We start from the raw sequence: 26,847 nt of genomic DNA, 5'->3' as shown, positions 1-26,847 counted from the left end.
GTGAGGGTGTAAGTGTGTGTGCGCGGGGTATGCTCAAGGAAGCTGTTACAAGGGTTTTTAAAAAATCCACATAACTTCTATAATATTCACTGTTGTGGAAAAAAGGTCAAAGTGAAATTAACCAATCAGACAGACATTACCTTTCAATTAATTATATTTTCTTCCTTATTACTGACCAGTTGCTACAGTTCCAATACCTAAGCACTAAGAACATTTTAAACATTTTCCCTAGTTGGAAGTTCATGCAAGGCTGTCCAAGGTATTGCCTAACTGTGGTCCGAAGTGAAATGTGAAGACCATGTGAAACCAAACCAGGGGCACCGGTCGCGTCTACCTGACTGCACTGCATCACGTGTGCGGGGCTGTGGACAGCTAGCAGGGGACCAGGGCATTTCAGGTGTGTGTTTACTCACCGTTGTCATCACACGGCTCCGACTGGAAGGAGCTCAGGGACTGCACTTCACACAGGCTCTCCCGGGCACTGTACGGCTGAGAAGGCTTTTCCTCCAGTGGCTTTTTGGAGAGACAAGGATCAAGATCCACTACTTTAGCTAAAAGGAGGAGATGACAGACAAACCAGTTATACTCCATGAAGGCAGAGACTCTGTTTTCTTCCCTGCTGTATCCTGACGCAGGGCAAGCGTGACCCACAGACTGCCTGGCATTTGTTTAGTGAAAGAACATCAAAAGAAAAAACCAGAAACATCTGAAAAACAAAACCAAAAACCTACAAATATGGCTTGCAGACTCACACAGAATAGAAATTCGCAATAAACCTGCCTGTGGACACCATTAGACAACCTGGGGAATTAATTTGAAAATGGTACCTATAGATTTTTTCGAAGCATCAAATATATGTCAGACCACTTAAATACCGTCACTTTCTCTGGCCACGTTAGGAAAAAAATCCTATTATGCAAATGCCCTCCCAATTTTTTTTGTCATAAAAGTCCCTCCACATTATAGTTGAGAACCCACATCAATTACAAAGATAAAATGATCTTTCCAGATTAACTGGAACATGACTGGATTCAATTCCTAAATTAAAATAACATCACAGCCACAGTGCTCAGCCAGGGCTGGGGCATCAGGAAAAGCTTTCCAGTCGTCCCAGAGCTCTACAGGGTCTGAGCACATTCACCACTCACAAAGACTCCGCAGTTTGATCTGAACCACCAGAAGCTCTGGCGGAACTTGTCACCTCACTGTCCATTGCTCAGCGACATTGTATCAAGATTTAGAAGGTTGTTCTTACTATCATAGTCGAAGTCCCAGTTCGGCTTCTGGATTGAGTCACTGTCAGAAGGAGAGTTTGAAGGAGGCGGCGGAGGCAGGTTTGGGGCCACGCTGCAGACGGCCACGGCCTTCCGGTGTCCGTGCACAGACTCGGGGTTAAAGGTGCTGAATTCGGGGTGCTCGGGTATAGCCGATCCTTCGAAGGAGTTTCGGTCAAGGTTGTTTCTAGAGTCGCTTGGAATGCTTGGAGTGTAGGAGATAGGACGGACAGGCACCTGGGGTGGTACGTCGGAGTACATGTTCTTATTTAGCTTTGAGTCAAAATATGGTCTTTGCAAGAAAGCTGCGCTGGGTCCCAAGTGTTTGTCCTCAGGTTTGGGCTGGTGTTTCTTCTTTCGACTAATCATCTTGCGGCAGAAGATGAACAGCAGCACCAGTAGGAAGATGCCCGTTATGAAAACCACGATGCCGATGCCCTCAGCCAGGCCGATGTCCCAGGGGGTCGACACGTATTGGTTTGGGGTGACGTCCTCACAGTGTCTTCCTCTGTACTCACGGCTGCAGTTACAGTGGTAGGAGCCGTGTGTGTTCTCGCAAAGGGCTCCATTTCGGCAGGGGTTGCCAGCACATTCGTCAATGTCACTCTGACACCTGCCAAGACAGCCCAGATTGAGGAGAGAGGCCTTTGCAACATGAGCCAGAACGTGCCAGGCCTATGACTCTTAGAGACTAACGGCTAATTCCTCCTGAATAAGATCCACCCAAAAATACACTACTGACAACAATAACTACACCTTTCGTGGAGTAATGAATCATTTGATTCCATACTCTGTACATTTGGGAGATAAACATTATGCCAAGTCAATCTTTAACTGCCAGTTTTCTAAGGATTCAACAGATTACTAAATCAAACTCATAGGCTAAACCTCAGTTTGTCTTGATTTCTGATCCAGAAATTTAGAATGTGCATGATAAATGTACTTCAAGAGACTAGGTTAAATTTCTCAGAAAATGTTCCTGTTTGGAAAAATGACAGTTCCATAAAGCATGTAAAAAGGCTAGAAAACTGTCTTCCGTTTTTATATGCTTCTCCCTGTTGAAAATCTCCCTCAGACCCTCACCCCTACGGACTCGTCCGCATGCGATCCCCTCACCCCCGCTGCCCAGCCTCCCGCCTTCCCAAATGGGCATATTTTGCACCTGCGCAGATCCACCTGCCACTCGGAACCCTTCCTCCTTTAACAAAATGTATCTGCTTAACATCCCCTATACTCACCTAGCATTACAATTTTGATTACTGAGACATTTTTGTTAAATACATTGAGTATTGTCTAGAATTAAAGTAGACTCACAAATGAAAACCGTATGACTGATGGCAAAGTTCAAGACCACAACCACTACTAGAGCAAAACCTTACGTGAATCTCTGCAGGCAGGTCGCGCTTCAAGCCTTCTAACAAGACTGATATGACGGTGAAGGCTTTTCTAGATGTACAGCACTAGGCACTTACAAGTAACAAGCACCGAGTAAGACTTCACCCATTTGGTTTAAAAACTAAGGTGAAATGGCATCTGGAACTAAAAGCCACTTCTATCAAGGTCAACAACAGGCACCTTAGTGCCTCATTTTCTTCACCTGGAAAATAATTATCACCTCTCAGGATTATGGAAGGCTCACAGAAGATACTGAGAGTGGAAAAACATTTTAGATGCTACATAAATGATGAAAAAATGTCATCACTCTCACAGATAGGTAACAACTCCTTGGGTGTCTGCTTTAGAAAACACAATCTTACTCATTCCTCAGACAGTTACTTCCTGCAAGCACCCATACATTCTTTGTTCATAAATAATGTTTTTAAGGTATAGAAGCATTATATATTTAAAGCATATAATATTTCAAGCATTATAATATTCATTCATTTGGCTCAGTATTTTTTTATTTTAAAGAATGAAAAGATAAATTATGCAAGGAGCCATTATGAGCTCTGAATTCCAATCCTGAAGCAACACAGTCCAAATTAATGAAGTTTTGTTGCATCTGCTGATCACTGTGAAACTATAGAGAGGTGCAGATACAAATCTTGAAAGAAGCCAGTTACCTTTCTCCCCTAAAACCCGAGTCACACTGACAGACAGCACCATCCAAACTGTCAAAACATGTTCCACCATTTTTACAGGGTTCATCTTTGCAGTAGGGACTAAGCTGGCACCTAAAGAACAGGGAAAAAATAAACATAAACAGAATACTTAAATGGTAACAAGTGAATGTATTTTACAAACATGATGACATTAGAAACGCTAATGTTAAAATTAACTATGAAAGCTAAGAAAACTCTACATACCTCTGACCAGTATATAATCCTCTACATTGACAAAGGAAGTCTCCATTGTCCACAATGCAGGTGCCACCGTACAGGCAGGGATTGGAGGAACACGGATTGATGCCCACTTCACAATAGGTCCCTATGTACAAGGCACTGCATTTACAGTAATAACCTATATCAGCAAAAGGGAACAAAAAGTCCTATCATTCAGTAGCTCAAAAAATAAGTCTCAGTATATTCGTTTTTACTTTTAAGTTTAGGTGAAGATTTAGCTCTCCAAGACCTGTAAAAAACCTAGTAAAATTCCCATTCCCTCTGAGTAAAAAGTTGTCTAGTGCTGGTATCACCAAAACACAAAGAACTGAAGAGAAAACTCATAACCAGCTCTAGTTCACCATAATTTATGAGGGGTCCAAGGCCTTCTGGAAAACCACGTCTACTCCCACCTAGAGCGAGCAAGGCTAGCAGTCCCCTTGCTGGGCCACTGGATAAAAGGAGGCCTCAAGAAGAGCTACGTGGAACCAGTTCTAACCCCCAGGTCAGTGTCCGTGTGGCCGGAGAGGAGTTCAGGGTCAGCTGTGGTTTCCTGTGGCTACTGGCGCAGCATGAGACGTGTTTGGAAACACGAAGCAGCGCGGCCGCAGCTCAGCGGGAGAGAAACTGTCCCCTCCAGCCGCTGCTGGGATGCATTCAAAATCTCACTCCGCTAGAGCATCATGTATGCTACTCAGATCCCATGCTGGCTGCAGGATCTGACAAAACTGATTGAATAAAAAGAGGAAGAGCAGAAATACAGGGGGAACTTCCCCTCAAGCGCACATGCGTGTAACGTTTAAAGAAGGCTCACGTGTGAAGCTTACCTCCAGTGGGTGAGGGGTGGCAGGCGCCTCCGTTCTGGCATGGGCTGCTCGAGCAGTCTTCCGTAGCTGTTAACAAGCACCCAGGAGACACGTCCACCGATTCTTCAATGTGTGCGTAGCTCCTTGGTTTGTTATTTAAAGGGAGTTCCTGCCCATTCAGATAAATGGAGTCCATACAACCCCTGAAACCACTGCCAATCTGGGGGCTTCTTCCATGCCGTGAGCCCTGCTGACGGATGTGGCCACCAAAAAACACATGGCTATCCAGGTTGAGGGTTTTCAGTGTCCCCGGGGCTGTGCCTGATGCGGTGTGGACTTGGTCTAGAACCAACCTGGCATAGTTTCCATTCACTTCAAGAGACACCGCGTGCCACAGCCCATCGTTGACCTGGATGCTCTGGACAGAGACGATGCCTGGGCCGCTTCCACAGTCGAATTTGTACTGCAGCCTTCCGTTGTGGATCTATGACAGAAACAATCACTGTTCACGTTACTCTCATGGAGTCTTCATGCACAGTCTCAGATCATGTTTGGTGACTGAAGGAAGAAAGTAAGCCCTCGCGTTTAAGTACCACAGAACACACGCTCATTCATCGTACAGATAATAAAAATGGACCTTTCAGGGATATCAAATTTCAACTGCGTATCCTAAAGGCGTCGTGTAATAATGAACTGTACCAAACAACAACCAAAAATAGCATCAGGTTTTATCAGAAGTCAAAAATGAATCATGCTAAAACAAAAAAAAGTAGGCAAGCTAATTATCACTTCAAGCATATGTACGACCTTTCTATAAACTCCCTATAATATTACTAAGGTGTAATATCACTTAGAGTTTGAATGTTAACAGTCACAGGTACCTAAAAATGTTTGTAAAAAGCAGAAGTAAATGTCTATATCACCGCAGAGCAAAAAGAGCTTTTCATTCTATAAAACTTATGTGTAAGTATCAATGAACCATTTAAATGAATAACTCAACCATTTCATTTTGCTTATCTTATTCTTTTAAAAAAATGGACAATCTGAACATAATATGGAATTTATATTTTTAAAGTCTCCCACAATCTGAGGTACAAATATGCAAAAACGCTCACCTCCAAGATGCTGTAGTCAGTTCCGCGAGCGTACATGACAACCGCGTGGGTAGAGTATGTTCGCAGCCTCATGGTCAGTTTCATCTCTAACTTGTTTTCATTTTCCATTAGACGATATTTCACAAAGCTGTTTCCAGTAAATGTTACGGATGAACTCCCTGTGAATCACAAAGAGGAAAAAATAAATCAGAATCAAGTTTAAATATTTTTATAAGTGTGTCCCCACACTCCCGCCCTGACTAATTCAAGTTTTGGATCTATGATTATAACATTATAAAATGCAATTCAATGGGAAATGTCTACTTGTTTAATAAACAGCACAGCATAACTGGATTTCTATTTGGAGAGAATAAGTTAGACTACTGTATCACAGAGAAATGAATTCTAAGATAATAAAAGACCTAAATATGAAATGTCCATTATAAAATTATTAGAAAGCAGTTTAGGAAAATACATAGCCTGAAGGTGGTTTGGGAAACCTTCTCAAGCAAGACATAAAACAATTACCATTCTACAAAAATGATGAAAATAATATCAATCCAGAGATGAAAATTGTTTTGTAAAATTATGCAGAAGTGACAAAATAAAAATTAGACAAATCAAAAGATCAATAACATACAGACAGCGTTATGCAGATTTTTCTGATCAAAATACACAAAGAGCTCCAGAGCTCCAGACATTAAAGATAAGAAACAGACAAATAATCCAGATAATCCCGCACATAACAGGAACGGGCCAGTCACAGAAGAGGAAGCGCTAACAGGCAATGAACAAATGAAAAGACTGCTTTCACAAGTAGCCAGGGAAATGGCAATTAAAATAATTAGATACCATTTCATGCTTATTAGATGGAGGGATTTGTTTTTTAATTGAAAACCTTCAAGATTAGCAAAAGAACGGGGAATGAGACCTTCACACATGACTGAAAGAAATAGGCACTGGCACAACTTCTGGGAAACTAACATAATGGTATATCTAAAAATTAAAAGTGTAGTTCACCTTTGACACAGGTAAGTCCCAGTTTTACAATCTGCTGTACAGAAATGAAAGCACCAATATGTAAGGATACACGTTTAAGGATTCTTCTTGTAACACAGGAGAACATAAAATGAATCTCTACACGTAAGCACCATGTTGAATAAATGATGGTACAGCCATGCTACAAAATGCTGTACAACTATTAACAAGCATTAGGACTTGGCAAGATGCTCATAACAGAGGAAAAGAGGACTGTGTTAGATGTAATCACTCCTCAGTTTCTTTAAAAAAAAAAAAGATGTGATAGGAAAAGGAAAATAAATCTGTACGTATGGGACTGTACGTTCATATGAGCTCTGATGAGAGAGGAAGAGCATCAAACTATTAACTCAGGAGGAGTTCAAGAGGAAGGAAAAGCTACTACTTTATTCGCCTCTATGTCTGACTTGTTATAATAAACATACTTTACAATACTTTTCAACTCCAACAAAGAAGAAAATAAACTCTGAAAGTTACTTTTTTAAATACAAGTACTCTTAATTATTGAACCTCTCACCTGGGCACTGGCCAAACTTGCCACCTGGACAGACGCAGCTGTATGTCTCCTCTCTGGGATCAGTGACACATTCAGATCCTTCAGGGCATGGACTGTCTTCACATCCATGATGGACAAGTGGGCATTTTCCCCCTTTGTTTAAAAAAAAAAAAAAAAAAGGGCAGGGGGGAAAGCTAATTAATAGGAATTTCAAGAGAACAATCTTTAACGTATAGCCTTCAAAGGTCGTACATGAAATGACCTGCACTGCCTACTTCCACGTGCGTATGTGTGTTACCTGTGCAGAGACACACAGCTGTCCTACGGTGGCGCGGGGTCACAAAGCTCAGTCTGGCCGTGCTATGCGTTGACATCGCACTTTCATCCACGGACACCTTTTCGTCGCAGAATCTCCAGGGGCAATCCAGCCCTGCACAGAGCTTCTGGAACACATCCAATATCCTCACACCACTGATCTCCTCAATATCCGTCACGGAAGAATTAATCTTGTGCAGAAGTTGTTTTGTTGAGACCTGGGTGCTACCTGATTTCTCTACAAAAAGCAAGATGTCCAGGTGCGGATGAGGCTCGGAGGGCTGCAAGCTAACGATCTGAATGTCACTCCTCCTCACGCCCAGGATGTTCCGCAAAGCTCGCTGGAAGTTGCGCCAATAGTCACCAACGAACTCTTCCGGGGTGAGGTTGGCAAAGCGGACGGCCACGGTCTGGTTCAACATCTCCTGCGTCACTTGTCTGATGTGCACCGTGACATCAGCTGCGGTGGTAAATTTCCCATCCGTTACGCTGACGTTAAGAAGGTACTGCCCTACGTCCAGCTTCTTGTGGGCTATCAGCTTGCCCCCCGTGCTGGAGACAGAGAAGAGGCTGCCCATTTGGGGATCGAGGCTGTAGGTTAACGTGTCATACACGTCTTGGTCCGTCGCGTGGATCTTCCCAATGACACCACCTGAGTACTCCTCTCCAAAAGCAGTAATGAAAATCTCTAGTGGCAAAATTGCAGGAGGATAGATGCTCTCTTCAATGACTCTAATGTCAATGTATGTCAAAGATGACAACTGAGGCTTTCCGTTATCTGCCACCTACGAGAAAAGGGAAAAAAAAAATCACCTTCATCTATGTCGTCGTTTACACCTTAATAGAAATATATTTACATTGTTCAAGTTCTAAAATATTACCAATTGTTAGATATTAGTTTTCCACATGAGAAGTATTATCAAGGGACAGGATAAATACTTCTTTCTAGCCCTTTCACTAATTTACGTTGAAATTTAGCTCTACCAACGTCTATGACAAAGTAACCAAATGAATAAATAAGCCCCCACGAAGTGCCATGGGATAAAAATGACGGTCTGACTAAAAAACCAGAAAAAGACTATAATTCTAATTCAGTTTTGTCTTCTCATGCAATGTAAGCTGTTTACACAGGACAAGATAACCACCAAAGCAGCTCTTCTCCATATGAGTCTACAACAAAATCATAAAGACAGACTTCAATACCTTAATGTGCAGTAAGTAATGATCGTTCACTTTCCTATTTATGGCAGCTGCCGTCAGGAGGGCTCCCTGCTGGTTGACTTCAAATGCCCCCTCCTTGTTTCCACTCACAATGCTGAAGAAGAAGGGAGGGCCATTGTGGGAGGAGTCCCTGTCCGTCACTGCCAGCTGCAGCACGCTGAACCCCACGGGCTTATTTTCCTGCAAGAGTAAGAGAACCACACAACTTTCAACAAAACCCCGTATCATATGCACGTTTTCTATAATATGAAATTTACAGAAAAGAGAGACACTGCCGCTCCATTTGGAAGGAGGAGAGAGGAGGGGTGGTGGTGATGGGAAGGAGGGGGCTGGAGGGGAGGCGGCATGTGAGGAGAAAGGTGTGGGGGGGAGTGAGGGAGGGGTGCCGGGAGGGGTGAGGGAGGGGAGGCGTTTGGAGGAGGAGTGGCAGGGAGGAGGGAGGGTAAGGGGCAAGGAGGAAACGCAAGGGCAGAAGGTAAGGTTAACAATCAAGCTAGTGAGAATATCTTAAAAATCAAAGCACAGGAAGAGATGACAGCATCTTGGAAATGCTCATCTTTTAGTATTGGTGGAGACCCCTGTAATGTCACTGTTCCCATTTTTCTCAAAAGTAGTCTTTGGAAAAGAAAGATTATTTCAAACGAACCACTGAGGCCAAAAAAGAGCTTATTTCAACAGGGGTGCGTTCAGTGAGGCTTGGGCCCAGGATCACCTGGATGATCAGGCTGTAGTTTCCCCTGGAGAAGATGGGAGCGTTGTCATTGACATCAGACACGTCTATGTTCACAGTGGTCGTGGTGACTCTGGGTGGACTGCCGTTGTCCGAGGCCTGCACGGTGAGCGTGTAACCCGAAATCTTTTCGGGGAAAAGATAAAGAGAATCATGTCCATTTCCACAAGGCCCAAGCGCAGGGTTCAGCCTGAAGCGTACTTCTGATTACTGGAGGGGTGGATCCGAGGGCCTGCCATTCCCCGTGTCCTGCAGGCGGGCAATTCCCTAGCTTACAAATAACTGATCTGAAAAATGTAATGTATCTGCTCGACAGAAAAAGTTACTAATAGGGATGAGAATCTCCAATGCTTCTCAGAAACGTACTTGTTCCGTTAAACTGTTCTAACTTTGAAAACCTGCAGATCTATTAACAGAAATTAAGACAGAAAAGTAATACAAATGATGAGAGAAAACATCACATATGTCGAAGGCTGTTGCTTTACTAGTGGCGGGGAAGGCAACTTTCCCTCCGGCCCCAGTGTGACTCTGAGCCAGAAGCAGGCAGACAGCAAGCTGCCTCCCACCCTCGAGGGATCACTCGTTCTCAACACTCCGCTCACCCTCCCCGCATCCATGTCACTCTTGGATTGTAGTCAACTGTCTAAATCTCCCAAGATCCTCTCTTCGGGAACTTCCTACAAAAGAAGGTGAATTAAGTGAGGTGGTCTCTCTTCCAGGACAGTTTCTTTAAAGCTCTCTCTTCCAGAATAAGCAGAGAAGAGGCCAAGAAGCTGGCTAACCCCAGAGGACGTGCTGCAGAATGTCAGTCCTGAAAGATGCTCCAACAAAAAGAGGACGACGTAGCTTGGGAGACTCTCTTTTGCTATCTCACAATGGACATGAGTATACTAAAGGATCTGAGAAGTGTTTCAGTCAAAAATACTAAGTTCTGCCCAGCAGTACTGCAACCCTAAGCATAACAGTCATGCTTCCTAAACTCTGGGGAAGTCCCCGCTCAAAAATAACAGGTCAGAAAAGGAATGAAAGAATGGACTTTGATGAAATATCTCAGCACTATCTCCCCAAATTCCTCTAATCTTGGATTTACCCACTACTCTTCTGAAACTGCAGTCTTTATTATCATCGATGCCCTTCCAATTCCCCAAACCAAGGCTCTTTCACTTCTCCTTCACGTCATTACCTCTGAGGCAGCTCCCCTCCTGTCTGTGAGAGCACATGACTAAGTGGATGGATGGATGGATGGATGGATGGATGGATGGACGGATGGATGAAGGGAGGGAGGGCTTGCCTCTCCTTATTCACTCACTTTTATCTCAATACCTCAGATCACTTCCATAATCATCTTCAGAGGCATGTGCCATATCTGTATTTCCAGCTTTCAAGTCTCTTAAGTTTGACTAAAATCTCTAAATACTGGCTGAATAATTTTACTTGAATATGCCACTTTCCACTACAAATCAGCATATTGAAAACCATGTTCAAGCACCTCTCCCAGTGCTGAGTTTACGCCCTGTGACCTCCTACTCGCCTTTAATGGCACCACCCTGTCACAGCAAGACTGAAACGCATCGAGTCATCTACCACCTCTGCTTTCTCTGGAGGGCCACAGCTGATCTCCATGGACCCTAATTTTTCCTCTACAAAGTGTCCGCACTTGTCTCGTCATTCACTCGTCATTGCTACTTTCCCAGTTTGGGCTCTTGTTGTTTCATAACTGATTAACTGTCACTGTCCCTCCCACCTCTGGGATAACACTTAGACCTGCTGTAGGACTGGTCTTCAGCAACCACCTCCTGTGCTGTTACACCTGGGCTCACAGCATCGGTAACCACCTAATGTCTGCAGTGCCAGCCTGAACCTACGATCCTGGTTTTGTCTGTGGCCTGTCATCTGTTCCTAAAACTCTTCATCTATCTCTCCTCCCTCACCTGTTTGTACAATCACTCTACTCCAACACAACTGAACAGAATCACCTAAAGACACCCCACGTCTCTTCCTTCCTCCATCCTTGTTCCCCCGGTTCCTCACAGGGAATTCCCTCCTCTCAACACTATGGTTTCCTGAATCTCTGCTATTATTTAAAACCCAGCTTCTAGCTCCATGAAGCGTCTCAAAACACTGGTGCCAACAGTAACTTGGTCCTGAATACAAACTCTTATTATCCAAACTTCACATTACTATGAAACACATCACATATTCTGGAGATCTTCATACTACAACTGCTTTTCAAGTATTTATATCTTGCTTGTCACTTACTGAGAACAAGGCTGGTTCTACCCTTTTAACACTTCCCAAAATGTCAGCAGAGGCGAATACAAGGCACTTCCATCTACTGATCTGATAATCTGTAAACAATCTATGTCAGATTTTTCCACTTACTGTTTCCCGGTCTAGAAGTTTGGTCACTTTCACTTCTCCCCTGGCAGGGTCGATTGTAAATGGACTTCCCTGATTGCCGTCTATAATTGAATAGTGGATGTGGCTGTTTGAAGGTCCATCGGCATCATCTGCCATAACCTAGAAAATACCACACTCTGGTTTAGGAGACAGATGAGGGAGGGACAGAAGTCTACTAAGCAAATTTCTGATATCAACAGCTAGTTTGTGTTAAGGCAATCATTATAATAGAGTCAGTAACTAAAGAGGCTAGCAAAAGACATTTCCCTATCTTCAAATTATCAATATTTTCAAGTAAGGCCACTACAAAAACTGGATCAATCTCACCAAAAATTCTTGCAAAGACCCAGAAGAAGGCTGGAGGGGAAAAGGTACGCACTGTAATGACAGACTGTTCAAGAACAGCATCTTCACTGATCACCGCCGTGTAGGTGTCTTGGCTGAACACTGGGGTATTGTCATTGATGTCTGTTACATTGACGTTCACAGTTACAACATCACTCAGTGAAGGTGTGCCCCCATCAGTGGCTTCCACCGTCAGGTAATACTCATGAGAGCTTTCATAGTCCAGATTCTCAACGATAAATATGGCCCCTGAACAGAAAATCAAAATTACACATTCTCCTCCTATGACTAAAATTTTCAGTTCAATAGTTTACTTACCATTTACGTATGGTTTCTAATTTCTTAATTCAACAATTAAAACGTGAATTTGCCCATCCTTGGAACCTTATTTATTTCTCTTAATTACTTTCCTGATACTCTTTGTGATAGGTGAATTGCTTTCCTAGTCAGTACTCCTTATGTCTCCCTGCTATAAAAATGATAACATTTCTTATCTCTTTTTAATGATAGTTTACTACAGACTTTAATGAAATAGAAAACACAAAAATTCTGTTCTTTGGCTTTTCATTTCCTTTTCCTTCTCATACTTTTTCTTTTACAGAAATGTACATCCTTTTAAAAAATCTCCAGAATAACTATTTATATCCTGTCATTTTTTAAAAATCCCTTTTTGATTTAATAATTCCTTTAACGTCTTTCCTTTTAACTTCCTTATAGTCTACCCTACATAAAGAGCCCTAAAAATAACAATTTTATGATATGTGCTAAAAATACATTTTAAAACAGCATCATCACACACCCTACCCTTCAGCTGAAAGCCACATACAATTAAATACAGTTGGAATGGGGCAATTTTTTACAGAGCAATTTACTTACAGCTATTTTAGATGACCGATTAACAAGACTACATAAAGTATTTATGCAGGCAGAGTCAACAGCGCCAATGACTTCTGACCTTGTTGGCGGTCACTCAGTAAGTGACTCGGTCCAAGTACTTTGACGGTTGTCTATAACTAGCGTAATGAAGAGATCAATTTAATGAATTATCAGATGTCCCCTACTGAAACTAAGATCAAAGAGGTCGAAACTGCTGTTTCACCTGGGAAGCTACTTCACATGAGATCCACGTGGGCCATAAAAAGGAGCCATTCTGCAAAATCTTCTACCATCTTCAATTCTTTACCTTTACTGACTTATGACACCTTATATCTTTACTAAATTACTAGAGTATGATGCTTTAATTTTCTATTTAAAGTTAATTTGCTTATAGTTATAATGGATAAGCCAGAAATGTATTTTATTATGTAGAACTATAGTTTAAAGTCTTCTAAACCACTCTGAATCCCACTTATGATAACAACACAAAGAAAACTTGGGTCTTCTCTTTTAGAGTATCTATTGACAAGGTATGACCTGTTTTTGTACCAGGTGAAGTGCTGAGCAATCTAGCCTTTTTCTGCAGAATAAAGGGCTTCCTCTCGTTTGCATGGTAGGTTACCTGTTTTAGAATCTATGCTGAATTTCCCATGTTCGTTTCCACTTATTATCGAGTAGGTGATTTCTGCATTTGCTTCAATGTCCCTACTTGCTGCATACACTTGAAGAACTTCTGTTCCAATGAGAACATCCTCAGACACTGTGGCACCATATTCACGGTATTCAAACACGGGTGGGTTGTCATTTATATCCAAAATGGATACAACAACAGTGCCGGTAGCTGTCAACCTTCTTGGCAAACCATGATCTACAGCTTTCAAAGTTAGAGTGTATACTGCCTGTAGTTCTCTATCCAAAGGCTTTTCTAACTGAATGATTCCAGATAATTCATTAATGGAGAACTGTCCATCAGCAGAGTTAATCAGTGAGTAGGATACCTTCCGATTCAGTCCTGTCAAGACATGACATCATGTCAGAATGTTTTATTTCAAGAAACGTAAACAAATTATTCTTTTTTTAAATCCAGCATACATATGAAAAAGGGAAAATGCCAATATACATTATTTTCAAATTCTTATGACTATGACCTTAAAAATGTAAACTTTAAAATGAGCAATTTGTTGAGTTAAAACAAATATAATTTCATAGTCATCTGGCTTTTTCAGACTATGTTATACAGGAACTTATGCTCTAACAGCCAGCAGATCTTTAAAAATAAAGCCTATTTGTTATTTAGCTTCAGTAACAAAAATTTATTTGAAAAGTAACATTTTTGGTATTCTTCTGATTCTTCAGTGTTAGAATGACTGAAGAAGTGATTTTTATTCTCTGCTATCAAAATGCTATGAATATATACCTTAGAGTCTTATTTTCTCTATAAAAAATTGGAAAGGTCTGTAAAACTATAACAATATATCGTTTTCTTGTTATATTCCTATGATACTAAATCTCTTTGTCACTAATGCTTTATTCACAAAAAATAACACTTCACTAATTAATTCAATGGGACATAAAGATCAGTTTATCTCATCACTAAGCAGAATTTTAGGGGTACCACAGATACTTTACAACAGTAAGTTCACTGGGCACAATTTTGAGACTTCAAATATTCATTAAAAATGAGTTCATCGGGCTTCCCTGGTGGCGCGGTGGTTGAGAGTCCGCCTGCCAATGCAGGGGACATGGGTTCGTGCCCCGGTCCGGGAGGATCCCACATGCCGCAGAGCGGCTGGGCCCGTGAGCCATGGCTGCTGGGCCTGTGCTCCGCAACGGGAGAGGCCACAACAGTGAGAGGCCCGCGTATCGCAAAAAAAAAAAAAAAAAAAGTTTATTATTCTGAAGATTTCATTCCATTTTTAATGCTAACACGATTTTTAACGGTAGCATGACAATGGTGAGTTATTCAACATGCATGAGGTAGGGGTCATCAGAGGGGCTGAATGTGGAACAGTGCTCTAAAATAGGCTCCTCCTCAGGTAACAGTGCATAGTTTGAAGGCAAAAGCATCACTTGGGCGATACCTGCATCCACATCCGTGGCCTGTACCCTTGTCAGGAGCGTGCCAGGCTCTGTGTTTTCAAACACGGTGATGGTGTAAGGATCAGCAGAGAATTGGGGGGCATTATCATTCACATCCTCTAACGTGAGCACAATATCAGCTTGACAGAATCTTCCCCCTCCATCCGTGGCTTTGACCAAAAGATTATAGGTTGCCTGGTCCTCGCGGTCAAGGGGGGCTAATGTTTTCAGTTCACCTAAAAACAAAAATAAAAGGGCTCACTTGAAATTTAAGATGTGACTGTAAGAGCACATCTTTCTTCCCCTTTTCTCTTACATTTAGAAAATCTGAATAACAGCCTTCCTTTGGAGAACAATTTTGTTAGTGACAGAGTCAGCAGCTGTGGGAGCCCTCAGAGCTGGAGGGTTTCAAACTCTGCCAGGTGCTAGCTCTAAGCCTTAAAGATCTCCAGGTCAGGACCTCTCGCATTATATACAATGCCCAAAAGCAAAATAGCTGCCAATTTACCAAATTGAAAATATTTTTAAATTGACTCAAAAATTAGATTCACATGTTTATAATTAATTTGGGGGGAGCTTAATAGAAAACTGTTACTTGACCCCTAATTTTAACAAAATACAAATTGAAAGAGAAAGTCCTAGAGGTTTAAAGTAAAATACCACTCATCATTTTAATGAATACACTAAATTATAAATTTATGGTCACAAATTCAAGAAAACAAACTATATGTAAAATGGATAAAGCAGAAAGTTTGAGATATACTTTAACTTCTGAGTTTTTTTTTTAAAAAGGTGATATAAAAAAACATAAATTTTAAATCCTCGGTTTCAAGTAGGTGATTGTTGCTGTTTTTTGTCTCACCCCAATTTTACACATTGAATTGCTGTTTGCATTTCTAAAAGATGCCATTTTTGTAGCAGGAGAGTAAATTTTACAAGAACAAACTGTCATTTCAAATTTTCCGTGTGATCCAAAACCACCCACGCGTGACTTTGCTGGAACACAATTAGTTTTGCCCCAAACTCTACCTTTACCTGTGTCTGGATTTAGTTTGAATTTTTCTGCACCTGGACCAAATAATGTGTAAGTAATTTCGGCATTGGAACGGATATCTGCATCTGTAGCAGAGACCTGCATGATCAATTTCCCAGGAAAGGCATCTTCTGGAATCATGTCGGAATATAAAGTCTACAAAGATTTTAAACAATACTGTTAACATAAAACATTAAAAGGTAATATGACTGCCAAGGGAGTAACAGAAATCATTTAACTTTGGTCACAGAACACATGGGAAATGACTAAAACTAAAATCCAAGGAGCTTTCAAAACTATTTTTCTTACAAAACATTTAAAACAGAGAGGATTCATATAACAGTTAACAACCCCATACGCTGAAAGAGTCTGACCTGACATTTAACCTACAGAATTCTGAATACTTTGTCTTTGATTTGGTTTCATATTTAATTTAATTTAAATTCTTATGAGAAAATACACATAACACTCCATTTTTACCTAAAAACTAGAGAGAATACAAGCCTGATACATTACGTCTGATTTCCAACACAGGAATTTATTGTTTGCAATCACTGTTAAAACACCACCAAGTAACTGCATTTGGGAGAGAAGTGAGCCTCATGACACAGGAGAAAACAAAGGTTATCCAAGGCCACCTGGGAGGGGGCAAGTGATGCTCAGGCCAGGGCTCTCTTCTGCCCTGCTCCACCCCGTCTCTCTTCAAATCTGACCTGATTCTCAAACACAGTGAACGGTTGTTTTCCAGTTCCAAATATTTAGAAATCCATGTTGTAAACCAAAACGTAAGACAAACAGATAAGACGTTGTTAAATTTATTTTCTTAATATGAGCTCAATTTTAGGTGAACTATGACTCATGAAACAGGATATTTTGTAATACTGATGATTCCAAATGATCTAGTGTCCTAATTAATACCAAAGGTGAAAGGAAAAGTGTTGAAAAACAGCAAAACACACACATTTAGTTTCTATAAGATACATACACACGCACGCACACACAGAATCCTCCTTCCATAAACCACTGTCACCAAAACCATGGATTGGAATGAACTCCTCACCCCTCAGAAGTCCCGCTCTCCCCTCAGCTGAATTATTCGTATCCATTTCCCGGAGAGCTCTGCCCCTCTGCCCGTCCAGCTACACACAGCTCATGCCCACTGCGGCGCTCTCCACCTCCCCGCCCCCTTCCAAGTCACCTGCTCCCTGACCCAGCCTTCCCTTTACCTACCACACTCTTCTTCCTACTTTTTACTCCCAACTTTCGTCACTGGCCAGATCTATCTCCTTGTTAACACACACCCTTTAATCTCCTGAAACCAGGCGTCCACCCACATCACCGCACTGGGACCACCATCTCCAAGCCAGTCACTGAACCCAATGGTCTGTTTCACTCAGTCCGCTTTTTATCTGTCACACCTCTGCTGGCCATCCCGCCTCCTAAAAGTTCTCCCCTCCTTTGCTCTCAACTACACTGTGCTGGTATCTGCGCTCTCTTCCTTCCGCCTTCTTTCTCTCTAGGGGGATACCTGTCTCTACTCTTTCCCTCCTTGCTATTATCCTCTCAAGCGAATGCAGTTAGCAGTTATCCACCCAAGCTGCCAAGTTCACACACCTACCCTCCATCTCGCTAACTCTAAACGACTATAAAAACACATTCAACTGAACGTCCCGTGATCTTAAACTGAACAAATCTGAAGTGGAATTCAGCATGCTTCCTCTAAAACCAATTCCCGCTCCAGGCTCATCTGTGGTCTTTCTCCCAAACACTCCTGTAGGAAACCTAAAGTCAACCTTGACTTAACTAACATGCTTGTCTCGATGTCATGGCCAGGCAGGACCAAGTACCACTGGTTTTCCCGTTACAGCATCTTTCATCCTTCCGTTCCCTGTGCCTCAGTCCACCGCCTGTTATCCCCACTTTCACACTTCCTCAGCTAAATGGAAACAATGCTACCAGACTCAGCTTCTCTCAGGAACTCCTGGAGTAACGCCATCTCCACCTTTCATGTAAGGAAGGATTCGTGGCGTCCCAGCTCCCTCGAACGCCCTCCATAGCCCCTCTCACCCAGTTTACCCTCCGGCCCCAATGCTCTTCCATTTCCACTCATGGTGATCTCATCACCACCTCCCAAAGGCTGAGCTTTTCCTCATCCTCCAGTTCTGGGGACAACTCCCGCCCTCACTGAGCAACCTCAGGTGGCGCAGCTCTTCCCTGGTGTGCATTTTGTCCTCATGTAAAACAGTGGGCTCCACAGGGGCAGAAGCCACACGCTTCACCTCTGGGTTCCTCTAGCGTGTACAAGAGCAAGGGCCCAAAATACGGTCTCTTGGTGCAGAACAGAGCTACCTCACCCCCAAATGAAGGGAATCTTTTCATGAAAACGTAACAGAGCAATGCTTATATACAACTGTAATCCTGTCAGCAATTCACAGTATTTTGAACTAGGTTTTTAAGCTATTTAGCATCCCCCAAAAGTAGTTCTGAAGCTAATCCAACTCTTGCCCCATTTAACCCTCACCTCGACTTAAACATTAAGAGATTACAACATGAAACACATCTGAATTACTCTACAGCACCACCTGACAGTCCTTCTGAAAGGTTTAAGAAAGAAATCTGAATTCATAATATATAGACTTAAAGAGTATCCTACCTTTTCACAAATGGGACTGTTGTCATTTGCATCAAGGACTTTGACTTCAACTATAGCTTTTGATGAGAAGGTCCCATCAGTTGCTGTGATAGTCAGAAGATAATTGTCCCTTTTTTCCCTATCTAGAGGTTTCTTCACATAGACCTTCCATTCATTCTGTATATTTTCAATAGCAAACTGCCCCAAAGGATCCCCTCCTATTAAATCAATGGAAGGAGATGACAGTCAAATTTGTTGAAATAAAAAAAGGAATAACAGGAGAAATAAATTGTACAAAAGATATATAATATTATGATTCAAAAGAATTAAGTTTTAAAGAAAGTAATTACACTTAAATTTATTAGCTTTCCCATTCACTAACCCCTCCCACCCCAAACCCTCAAAAAACCCAAAAAACAAAGAAAGCAGCACTAAAATGTGTATTTAAACACAGCATTAAGCCAAATAAAATTTCAAGACTATCAGTAAACATTTTAGCCTATACTGAAACTATAGATTTTTAAAATTATAATATCTTTTTTATACACTGTGTATAAAGATCAACAGAATGAATCATCAAAATCAGCCTAATGAAACAACTACTGGCTTTGCTCAGGCAAAGGACTTGAAACATAACTTAATAGATATTATTTCTACTTATTTTAGATATACTAAAATCGTCCCTTCAACTCTCAATTTCCATAAAATACATATCTCAGAATTTATACTTCTAATACAACTTAATTTTAAATTAAACCATTCACTTTAAACACGTTACCTGTTATGTAATATGTAACTTGTCTGTTGATCTCTTCAGAATCAGCATCCGTGGTACTCAGGATGGCAATTACGCCCCCTGGTGGATCATCTTCACTCACAGTCCCTTTATAAATCTCTGCTGTGAACCGTGGGGGACTATCGTTGACATCGGTGACAGTAACAACCACAATGGCTGTGGAGGAGAGCTGAACCTTTTCACCATGATCTGATGCAACCACCTTAATCTGATAACTGTCTCTCTCTTCGTGGTCAAGTTCCTTTAGGGTTGTAATCCATCCTGTTTCCATGTTAATGGTGAAAGATTCGATGACTTCTACACTTTGTGACTGATCTAGACTATACATAACTTGGCCATTGGTTCCTGAATCTAGATCAGACGCCCTGATCTGGATGACTCTGCTTCCCCCTGGCAGGTTTTCAACAGTAAATGCCTCATATGGACTAGACTCCAAGACAGGGCTGTTATCATTTGCATCTTTCACTTGGATACTAACATCTACAGAAGCCACCACCTCATAGTCATCGTGAGTGCACCTGGCAAGTACGGAAAACTGGTACCACTTAGTTGTCTCATGGTCCAGACCCTTCTCCAGTTTCAGTCTCCCACTCTGTCTGTCGATCACAAAGAACTCATCTCTGTTGCTCTCTGGAGTATTCCCTTTGACTAGGCTGTAAAGGACAGTCTCGCTATGCTCTGCTCGAATGAGATCTATTTCTGTTCCAATAGGAACGTCTTCCGAAACTGTATAGGTGTAAAATGGTTCTGAAAATCTTGGAAGCCGCATTTCTGGTGGAAGTACTTTAACATAGACGGGAACAACAGATTCTTTGGGTGGAGACCCATTATCCACAGCTCTGACAAAGAAAGTGAAGACCTCGTTTTCTAAGCCAATTAAGCTTTCTTTTGTAGTTATTATGCCAGACAGTCTGTTAATTTCCAAATTCTCTTTAACGCCTTCAGAATCTGCTTCAATGGCATAGGTGATGTCGGCATTGGATCCCTCATCAGCGTCACTGGCAAGGACTTTGATGACTGATGTCCCTTTGGGAGCATTGGATCCAATATTCACCTCAAACTTGGTTGCTCGAAACTGTGGTGCATTATCGTTGTCATCTGTAAGGATGACGTTAATGGTGCAGAAAGCAACTTTTCCACCAGTGTCCTTGGCCATGAAACGAACTGGGATTACTTTTTCCACTGGGGTTTCTCGATCAAGTTTTTCTAAAGTAAAGATCTGTCCTCTCTCATTTGTGTAAAACCTGTCTTTGGCAAAGTCATTTACAATGTGGTAGGTAACGTGACCGTAAATACCCGAATCCCCATCAGTTGCTTTAACCTCGGTCACCAGGGTGTGCAAGGGAGCATTTTCAGCAAGCTCCACTTCATATTCGTTCTGAAGAAAAATGGGACTGTGCAAATTGCCTCCAATCACACTCACATGAACCTGAGCTGAACTCCTAAAAACTCCGTCAGACACAGAAACCTGAAGGGTGTACGATGGCTTCAGGGCATGCCGGCGCAGGTTTGAGAGAGTGATGATCCCCGTCCTGCTGTCAATGACAAAATTCTTATGATCGTTGCCAGACAGAATGGAATATTCCAACTTGTCTATGTCTGAACTGTCCTCATCATAGGCTTTTACACAGGTCACAAAATGCCCATGGGCAGCGTGCTCGCTAATTCTGGCTTCATAAATCTGTTGGTCAAATAGTGGTGGGTGATCGTTGAGGTCGGTGACATCCACTGTGACAACCACATCGCTGCTCAGAGGAGGCATGCCGCCATCAACAGCCCTTACAAAAATCTTGTGCTGCTGGAACTGCTCAAAATCCAAAGTCCTAACCAGGGAAATGAGGCCAGTGCTGCTGTCTATGTGAAAATGATCATGACTCTTGCTGTGATTCCCAAACATATGGTATGAAATCCCTCTGTTTGGTTCTGAGTCAGAATCTGTTGCTCTGACTTGAACCACGGATGTGCCGATTACAGATGCCTCGGACAGGGTGGTGGCATAGGACTGCTGGGCAAACACGGGAGGGTTGTCATTGACGTCTTCCACGATTATGTCCACAAAGACCTCAGCGTGAGCACCGGTCAAGGAGTCAGTCGCTCGGATGCTCAGTTTATATGCTGGGTGGGACTCAAAGTCCAGAGGCGCTATGACATTGATAACTCCAGTGTTGAAGTTAATAGTAAACTGGCTGAAAGGATCACCGTCTGTGATGCTATAGAACACTTTCAAGCCCTCTGGACTGTTGGCTTGTACATGGACAACGGGGCTGTGCATCTGGACGTTCTCTGGAATCTCGGCACTGTAGAAAGGCTTTTCAAACACAGGCATGGCTTTGTTCATAACGGTGATGGGAACCATGACTTCAGCCGAAAAAGCTGGGTTTCCTCCATCTTTTGCAACCACTGTGACAAGATATTCTTTATTTAAGGTGTCAGGTTCAAACTGTTTTTTCAGTGAAATTTCCCCTGAGGCTCCAATTTGGAAGTGTTCGTGGTGTTCCTTGAGGTAGTAGTGCACTTCCCCGTTCCTGCCGCCGTCTCTGTCGATGGCTGTCACGGAGCGAATAACATGGCCCACGGCAGTATCCACTTTAACGACGGCGTAGTAAGGCAGGTTGACAAACACCGGTGCATTATCATTCTGGTCTTCGACGATGACCTTTACAATGACACGGGCCACCGCTGAAGGCTTGCGTTCTTGTGTCACTTCCACTACCACATCAAAGGTCTCCTGCTGTTCACGATCAAACGGTATGCCAGTGGTCGACAGAACTCCGGACGTGCGGCTGATTTTGAATCTGCGATCTGGGTTGAGGATGTGATAAAACAGGGGTTCGTTGATTGGATTCCCGATAGCAGTTATGACAGCTAATCTTCTGGCTTCAGTAGAATTCTCTTTCACTACCGCAGAGTAGAAATCTTGGGTAAACTTCAGCTGACTTTCTTTGCTTTCTTTCACGTTAATCTTCACAGAGGTTAAGCTTGCAAATCTGCCATCAGAGGCCCTGACAGTTAACTCATAGCGGCTCCTCAACTGAGTTGTGTTTTGTACAGTTATAGTACCAGTCTTGTGGTCCATTAAGAACTTCTCCCCGATGTTGCCTTCGGTGATGGAGTACATTAACTGTGACAATGCGCTTGAATCAGCATCTGTAGCATTTACTGTAATGACCTTGACTCCTTTGTATGTTGGCAACAAAAGAGATGCTTCATACAATGATGTGGAGAACACAGGAGGGCAGTCATTAATGTCAATAACATGGATAGTCACGTTGGCTGCATATTCAGCAAATAAACATGGTGTTCCCATGTCATGAACTTGTACAGTGAAGTGAAAAGTACTTGTTTGCTCATAGTCCAAACTTAGTACTGTATGAATAGCACCAGTGCTGGAATCAACAGTAAAATATTTGTGTATAGCTGGCTCAACAATGTGATAAACAAGCAAAGCATTTGATTCTTTATCAGCATCAGTGGCTCGAATAACTAATGGGACATTCCTGTCTGTTAGGACCACACTGTGAATTGAAGCTGATTCGCTAATGAGCCCCGTATATTCTGCCTGCGTAAAAACTGGCAAGTTGTCATTTTCATCCTGCAGATGCACTAGAACGGTTGTATTCGTAGACAAACCAGCCATGTTAGTTCCTTGTATTGTCAATGTATAAATGGGCAAAGTTTCAAAATCCAAAGCTTTCTGAGTGATGATACTTCCAGAATGTGGATTAATATCAAAGGCATCAGCTATATTTCCATCTTTTATTTCATATACCACTGATGACTGACTATGGGCTGTAACCATTCCGACGAAACTCCCAATGCTGATAGTTTCACTAATTTCAACAGAATACTCTTTTGATGTAAACTTGGGAGAGGCGTTGTCAGCGATGGTGACAAAGATACACACAGAAGTGATTTCACTCATTGGTGGGTTGCCTTTATCTATAGCTTTTACCATTAAGTCATATTCCACTTGGTTACTTCGATCTAATTCTTTGGCAGTTTTTATAGAGCCCAAGATGGGATCAATTGTAAAAGAATTTCCAATGTTTCCTGGGAGGAGAGAAAAAAGAATGTTAGAGAAAAATACAAGGACCTATCAATATTCGAATGGAACTTGTTTTATTCAATTTGTCTCATTTTTTCGATTTGTTTCATTTTTATCTACTCTAAGGGCAAACTTTTCTGTTTTGTCTATAGATTATGAAAAGAAACAGAAGTAATATCACTCTGTACCTAAAGCCAAAAGTCACTCTCTCTGGTTGAATCAGGAATGTGTTGTGGAAGGATCTGGTTATCTTTCCATAAAAGAGTTTAGTTAATCATCTCCAAGAGTCCCTCAAAACCCCTTTGGAATATATTTATTTATCACTTGCAAACTCTCAAGAATCTTACCCACTATGAAAAGGGAAGACTTCAATTAAATTTAACAAACTTAAATAGAGTTGGCCCTTATTTTATGCATTCGGGGACTTGATGAGTAAGCCTGTGTGTACTCTGCCCCACTTGATGGGTTTTTTTCAAGATTTCAGTAATATCCCCTGAATTTTTTCAGGTCAATTTAATTTCTAGGTGAGTGGTTCTCAACTGGAGGTGCTTTCACCCAGAGGGACATTCAACCGTGTCTGGACCCCTTTTTGGTGACCCCTACTTGTGGGGAGAGGGTGTTCTTAACCTCTAGTGAGTAGAGGCCAGGGATGCTGCTAAACATACCACAATGCACAGGACAGCCCCACAGCAAAGAACTTTCTGGTGCAAAATGTCAATATTGCTGGGGCTGAAAACTCTTAAGATTGTTTTACTTGCTTTTCTTTAGACGTTTTCCAGCTACGTTATGTACATGTATTTAGCTGCAAATGCAACTCCACAACATTCCATAGTTTTGTGCCACTTGAGCTCTTCCTGAAACCAGGAGTTTACTACAGTTCTGCAGTTTACTCTCTTCCTGGGTAGATCAAGGCAGTGTGAGGGTCCTCAGATTCGATCCAACCACGAACCCTTCATCCCTTTTCTGTTTTATAAACAGAGTCCAGAATCATTTATTCTAGTCATAGAACTGAAGTAATCTAGTCTGAGGAGCTGCCGCAGGCCTTGCTGAGGCGGAAGATCATGAAGCTCCCCATGCCTGAGTCTTTAAAAGCTTACCTGACATATTTGAGGGGAAAACAACTTCGAACAAGAAGAAAGAATGCCTACTGATAACTCCTTTCATCTTGAAAATGTAGCATTTGTTAGGAGTTAAAAATTCTTTCTTTCATCAGAGTGAATTTATAGTGGAAAAACGTATAACTTGTTTCTTAGTAATAAAAATGATGTATTCAGTGATTAAAAAGAATCCCTTTAAAAAAAAAAAAAAAAAAAGAATCCCTTTTATAAAATATACTTTTCTTTAAATCTTGGAAAAATTGAACTATTACACTTTACCCAAAACAAAGTCCACTTGCCACTTAACCGCCTTCTCAAATTCTGTGTTCCTCGAGGTCTGCAATCAAGCACGGACGGCGCTTCATAGACCAGAATTACTTGCTGTGACTTGCAAACCAGGGGCTCAACCAAGCACTCCTTCCTTCACATCATTACTAGTAAACACTTCCTCTACAGCTTTCATTTCCTTCCTTTAATACATTTTCCAAAAATCCATGATAGTTCTTTCTGAGGCCAGACCCAGTCTGGTTTTCATTAAGTCTGCCTGGCTCTGCATCCAGGCCCCAAGGCCATGCCTCAACCTGCAACAGGACAGAGGTCCAGAATGTCTCCAGGCCACGAAGCTCTGAGACAAACCCTGGCCCACGAACGGGGTCATGCTGCCTCTGCCAGGCCTCGCAGACACTAATTTCTGGCCTGTGTGTACCTACGAGCGCCAGTGACCCCAGTTCTCCCCCACTGTGTTTTAGTTGGTTATTGGGATTCCAAGGTCCTTTCTCAGCTACCTTTGCATCATCCCCACTTCCAAAGCTGTGACTGGTTGACTGCTTGGGGGGCTGTGAAAACCTCTGGACAACTGTCTTCATCCCCACTCTTTACTACCCTATGTCTGTACTAATAAAGCAGCTGACCTACCATATTTTATATTCAGTCACCTAGATGCATTTCTCTTTTACTTTGTACAGTGGAAATCTTAAAGCTTCAAATACACAAGGCCTCACATGGAGGAATAAATGGATTTTATCTGCAATGAGAAGGCTCCTCAATCACGTGAGCACATCCTCATCTCGGAACCACTGGGCTTGGTGGGTCCCTGCCTGGAACAGTCTTCCGCCAGCTATTCTCACTGCCTCTCCATGCACGTGTTCATTCATTCAGGTTTTGCCAAATGCCTCCTTCTTAGAGAATGTGGTGGTGAGGCCTTCCTTGACCTCCCCATTCAGCATGGCTGTTTCTGTCCCATTACCCTGTTTTTTCTTTACAGCACATATTGTCACTTGTTCTTATCTGTTCTCCCACTAGGATGTAAGCTCCACTTAAGCATGGCTTGTTTGATTCATTATTTTATCATCTCTGCCTAGAAAAATGCCTGACACATAGGAGACACTCAGCAAATGTTTGTTGAATGAAACAACTTCTACACATGTATGGAAAGAAAACAAATTAAATACCAAACAGGTTGATCAGCAGCTTGAAAAAAATTAATACATTCATTAAAGTACCATATATATATTTCTACTTGGTTTTGTTTCCCTGCATTTATGCTATACTTCAATCACTACCAACAACCACTTGTTAGATGCGGCACTTCATTTAAAAGTATTAGCAAAAGGAACGTGTCATGACTATTTGGAAATCTCTGATAAAAAATTTTTATTAGCAATGTGACATTCAAAACATTCTTTATTACTTGCAGTATCTCGACTTTGATAAAGACAGCTCAGAGCTTGTCAATGATAACAAGAAGGTTACACAGGAACACAGCTAGTTAATCAGTATATGGATCCTACCTGTTTCAATACATATACTCCAGCAGAAACCATCAGATTTGCAGATGGAAAGCAACACCATATTTCTGTGGCAACACTGAGGGCTGCTGAGTGGCTTGAATGTGTCCTTGTCTGATCTAGTAATAGCCACATTCACCAAATATTGAAATATACATATGGCATTTGTGAACAAACTAATAGGGCAGTGACAGAAGTCTGTACTAGGTTGGGGCCTTAGTCATTCACTGTAGGAGAGATACTGGTTATTTCTAAATAGTTTTAAATTGTTCTTTCCATATGAACAAGGCAGTTATCTGGACAAACATGCAAATGTGTGCTCGTCAGCTATGACTGTATTACACATGTACACCCCAAAGGGCACATCAGAAAGCTGTGCGCAAGGACCTGTCTCTTCCCACGGTGGACATGCCGTGGATGCTGACTGCCCCACAGAATGGCAACCTCCGTAAAGCTTCAACT

At 42.0% G+C, this 26,847-nt stretch overlaps 1 protein-coding gene across 2 annotated transcripts in view; it reads right to left on the bottom strand.

The window, feature by feature from the left end:
* FAT1 (FAT atypical cadherin 1) overlaps positions 1–26,847 on the bottom strand; it is a 121,633-nt gene that overhangs the window by 7,188 nt on the left and 87,598 nt on the right. For both annotated transcript variants that reach the window (XM_065899766.1, XM_065899765.1), the window contains exons 10-26: positions 19,439–23,506; positions 18,682–18,878; positions 16,031–16,184; positions 14,998–15,231; positions 13,539–13,928; positions 12,075–12,289; positions 11,678–11,815; positions 9,278–9,421; positions 8,548–8,745; positions 7,328–8,129; positions 7,051–7,182; positions 5,517–5,674; positions 4,423–4,885; positions 3,581–3,734; positions 3,338–3,448; positions 1,256–1,887; positions 414–551 (exon numbers count right to left, since the gene is read on the bottom strand). In XM_065899766.1, the coding sequence (XP_065755838.1) occupies positions 414–551; positions 1,256–1,887; positions 3,338–3,448; positions 3,581–3,734; positions 4,423–4,885; positions 5,517–5,674; positions 7,051–7,182; positions 7,328–8,129; positions 8,548–8,745; positions 9,278–9,421; positions 11,678–11,815; positions 12,075–12,289; positions 13,539–13,928; positions 14,998–15,231; positions 16,031–16,184; positions 18,682–18,878; positions 19,439–23,506 (8,328 nt within the window). The remainder of the gene's footprint in view (positions 1–413; positions 552–1,255; positions 1,888–3,337; positions 3,449–3,580; positions 3,735–4,422; positions 4,886–5,516; positions 5,675–7,050; positions 7,183–7,327; positions 8,130–8,547; positions 8,746–9,277; positions 9,422–11,677; positions 11,816–12,074; positions 12,290–13,538; positions 13,929–14,997; positions 15,232–16,030; positions 16,185–18,681; positions 18,879–19,438; positions 23,507–26,847) is intronic.

The sequence above is a fragment of the Phocoena phocoena genome, chromosome 21 (genome assembly GCF_963924675.1).
Source record: "Phocoena phocoena chromosome 21, mPhoPho1.1, whole genome shotgun sequence".
In the NCBI taxonomy this organism is placed as follows: domain Eukaryota; kingdom Metazoa; phylum Chordata; class Mammalia; order Artiodactyla; family Phocoenidae; genus Phocoena; species Phocoena phocoena.
Note: the sequence above shows the minus strand (reverse complement) of the source record. Positions and strands in the feature narration are given on the sequence as shown.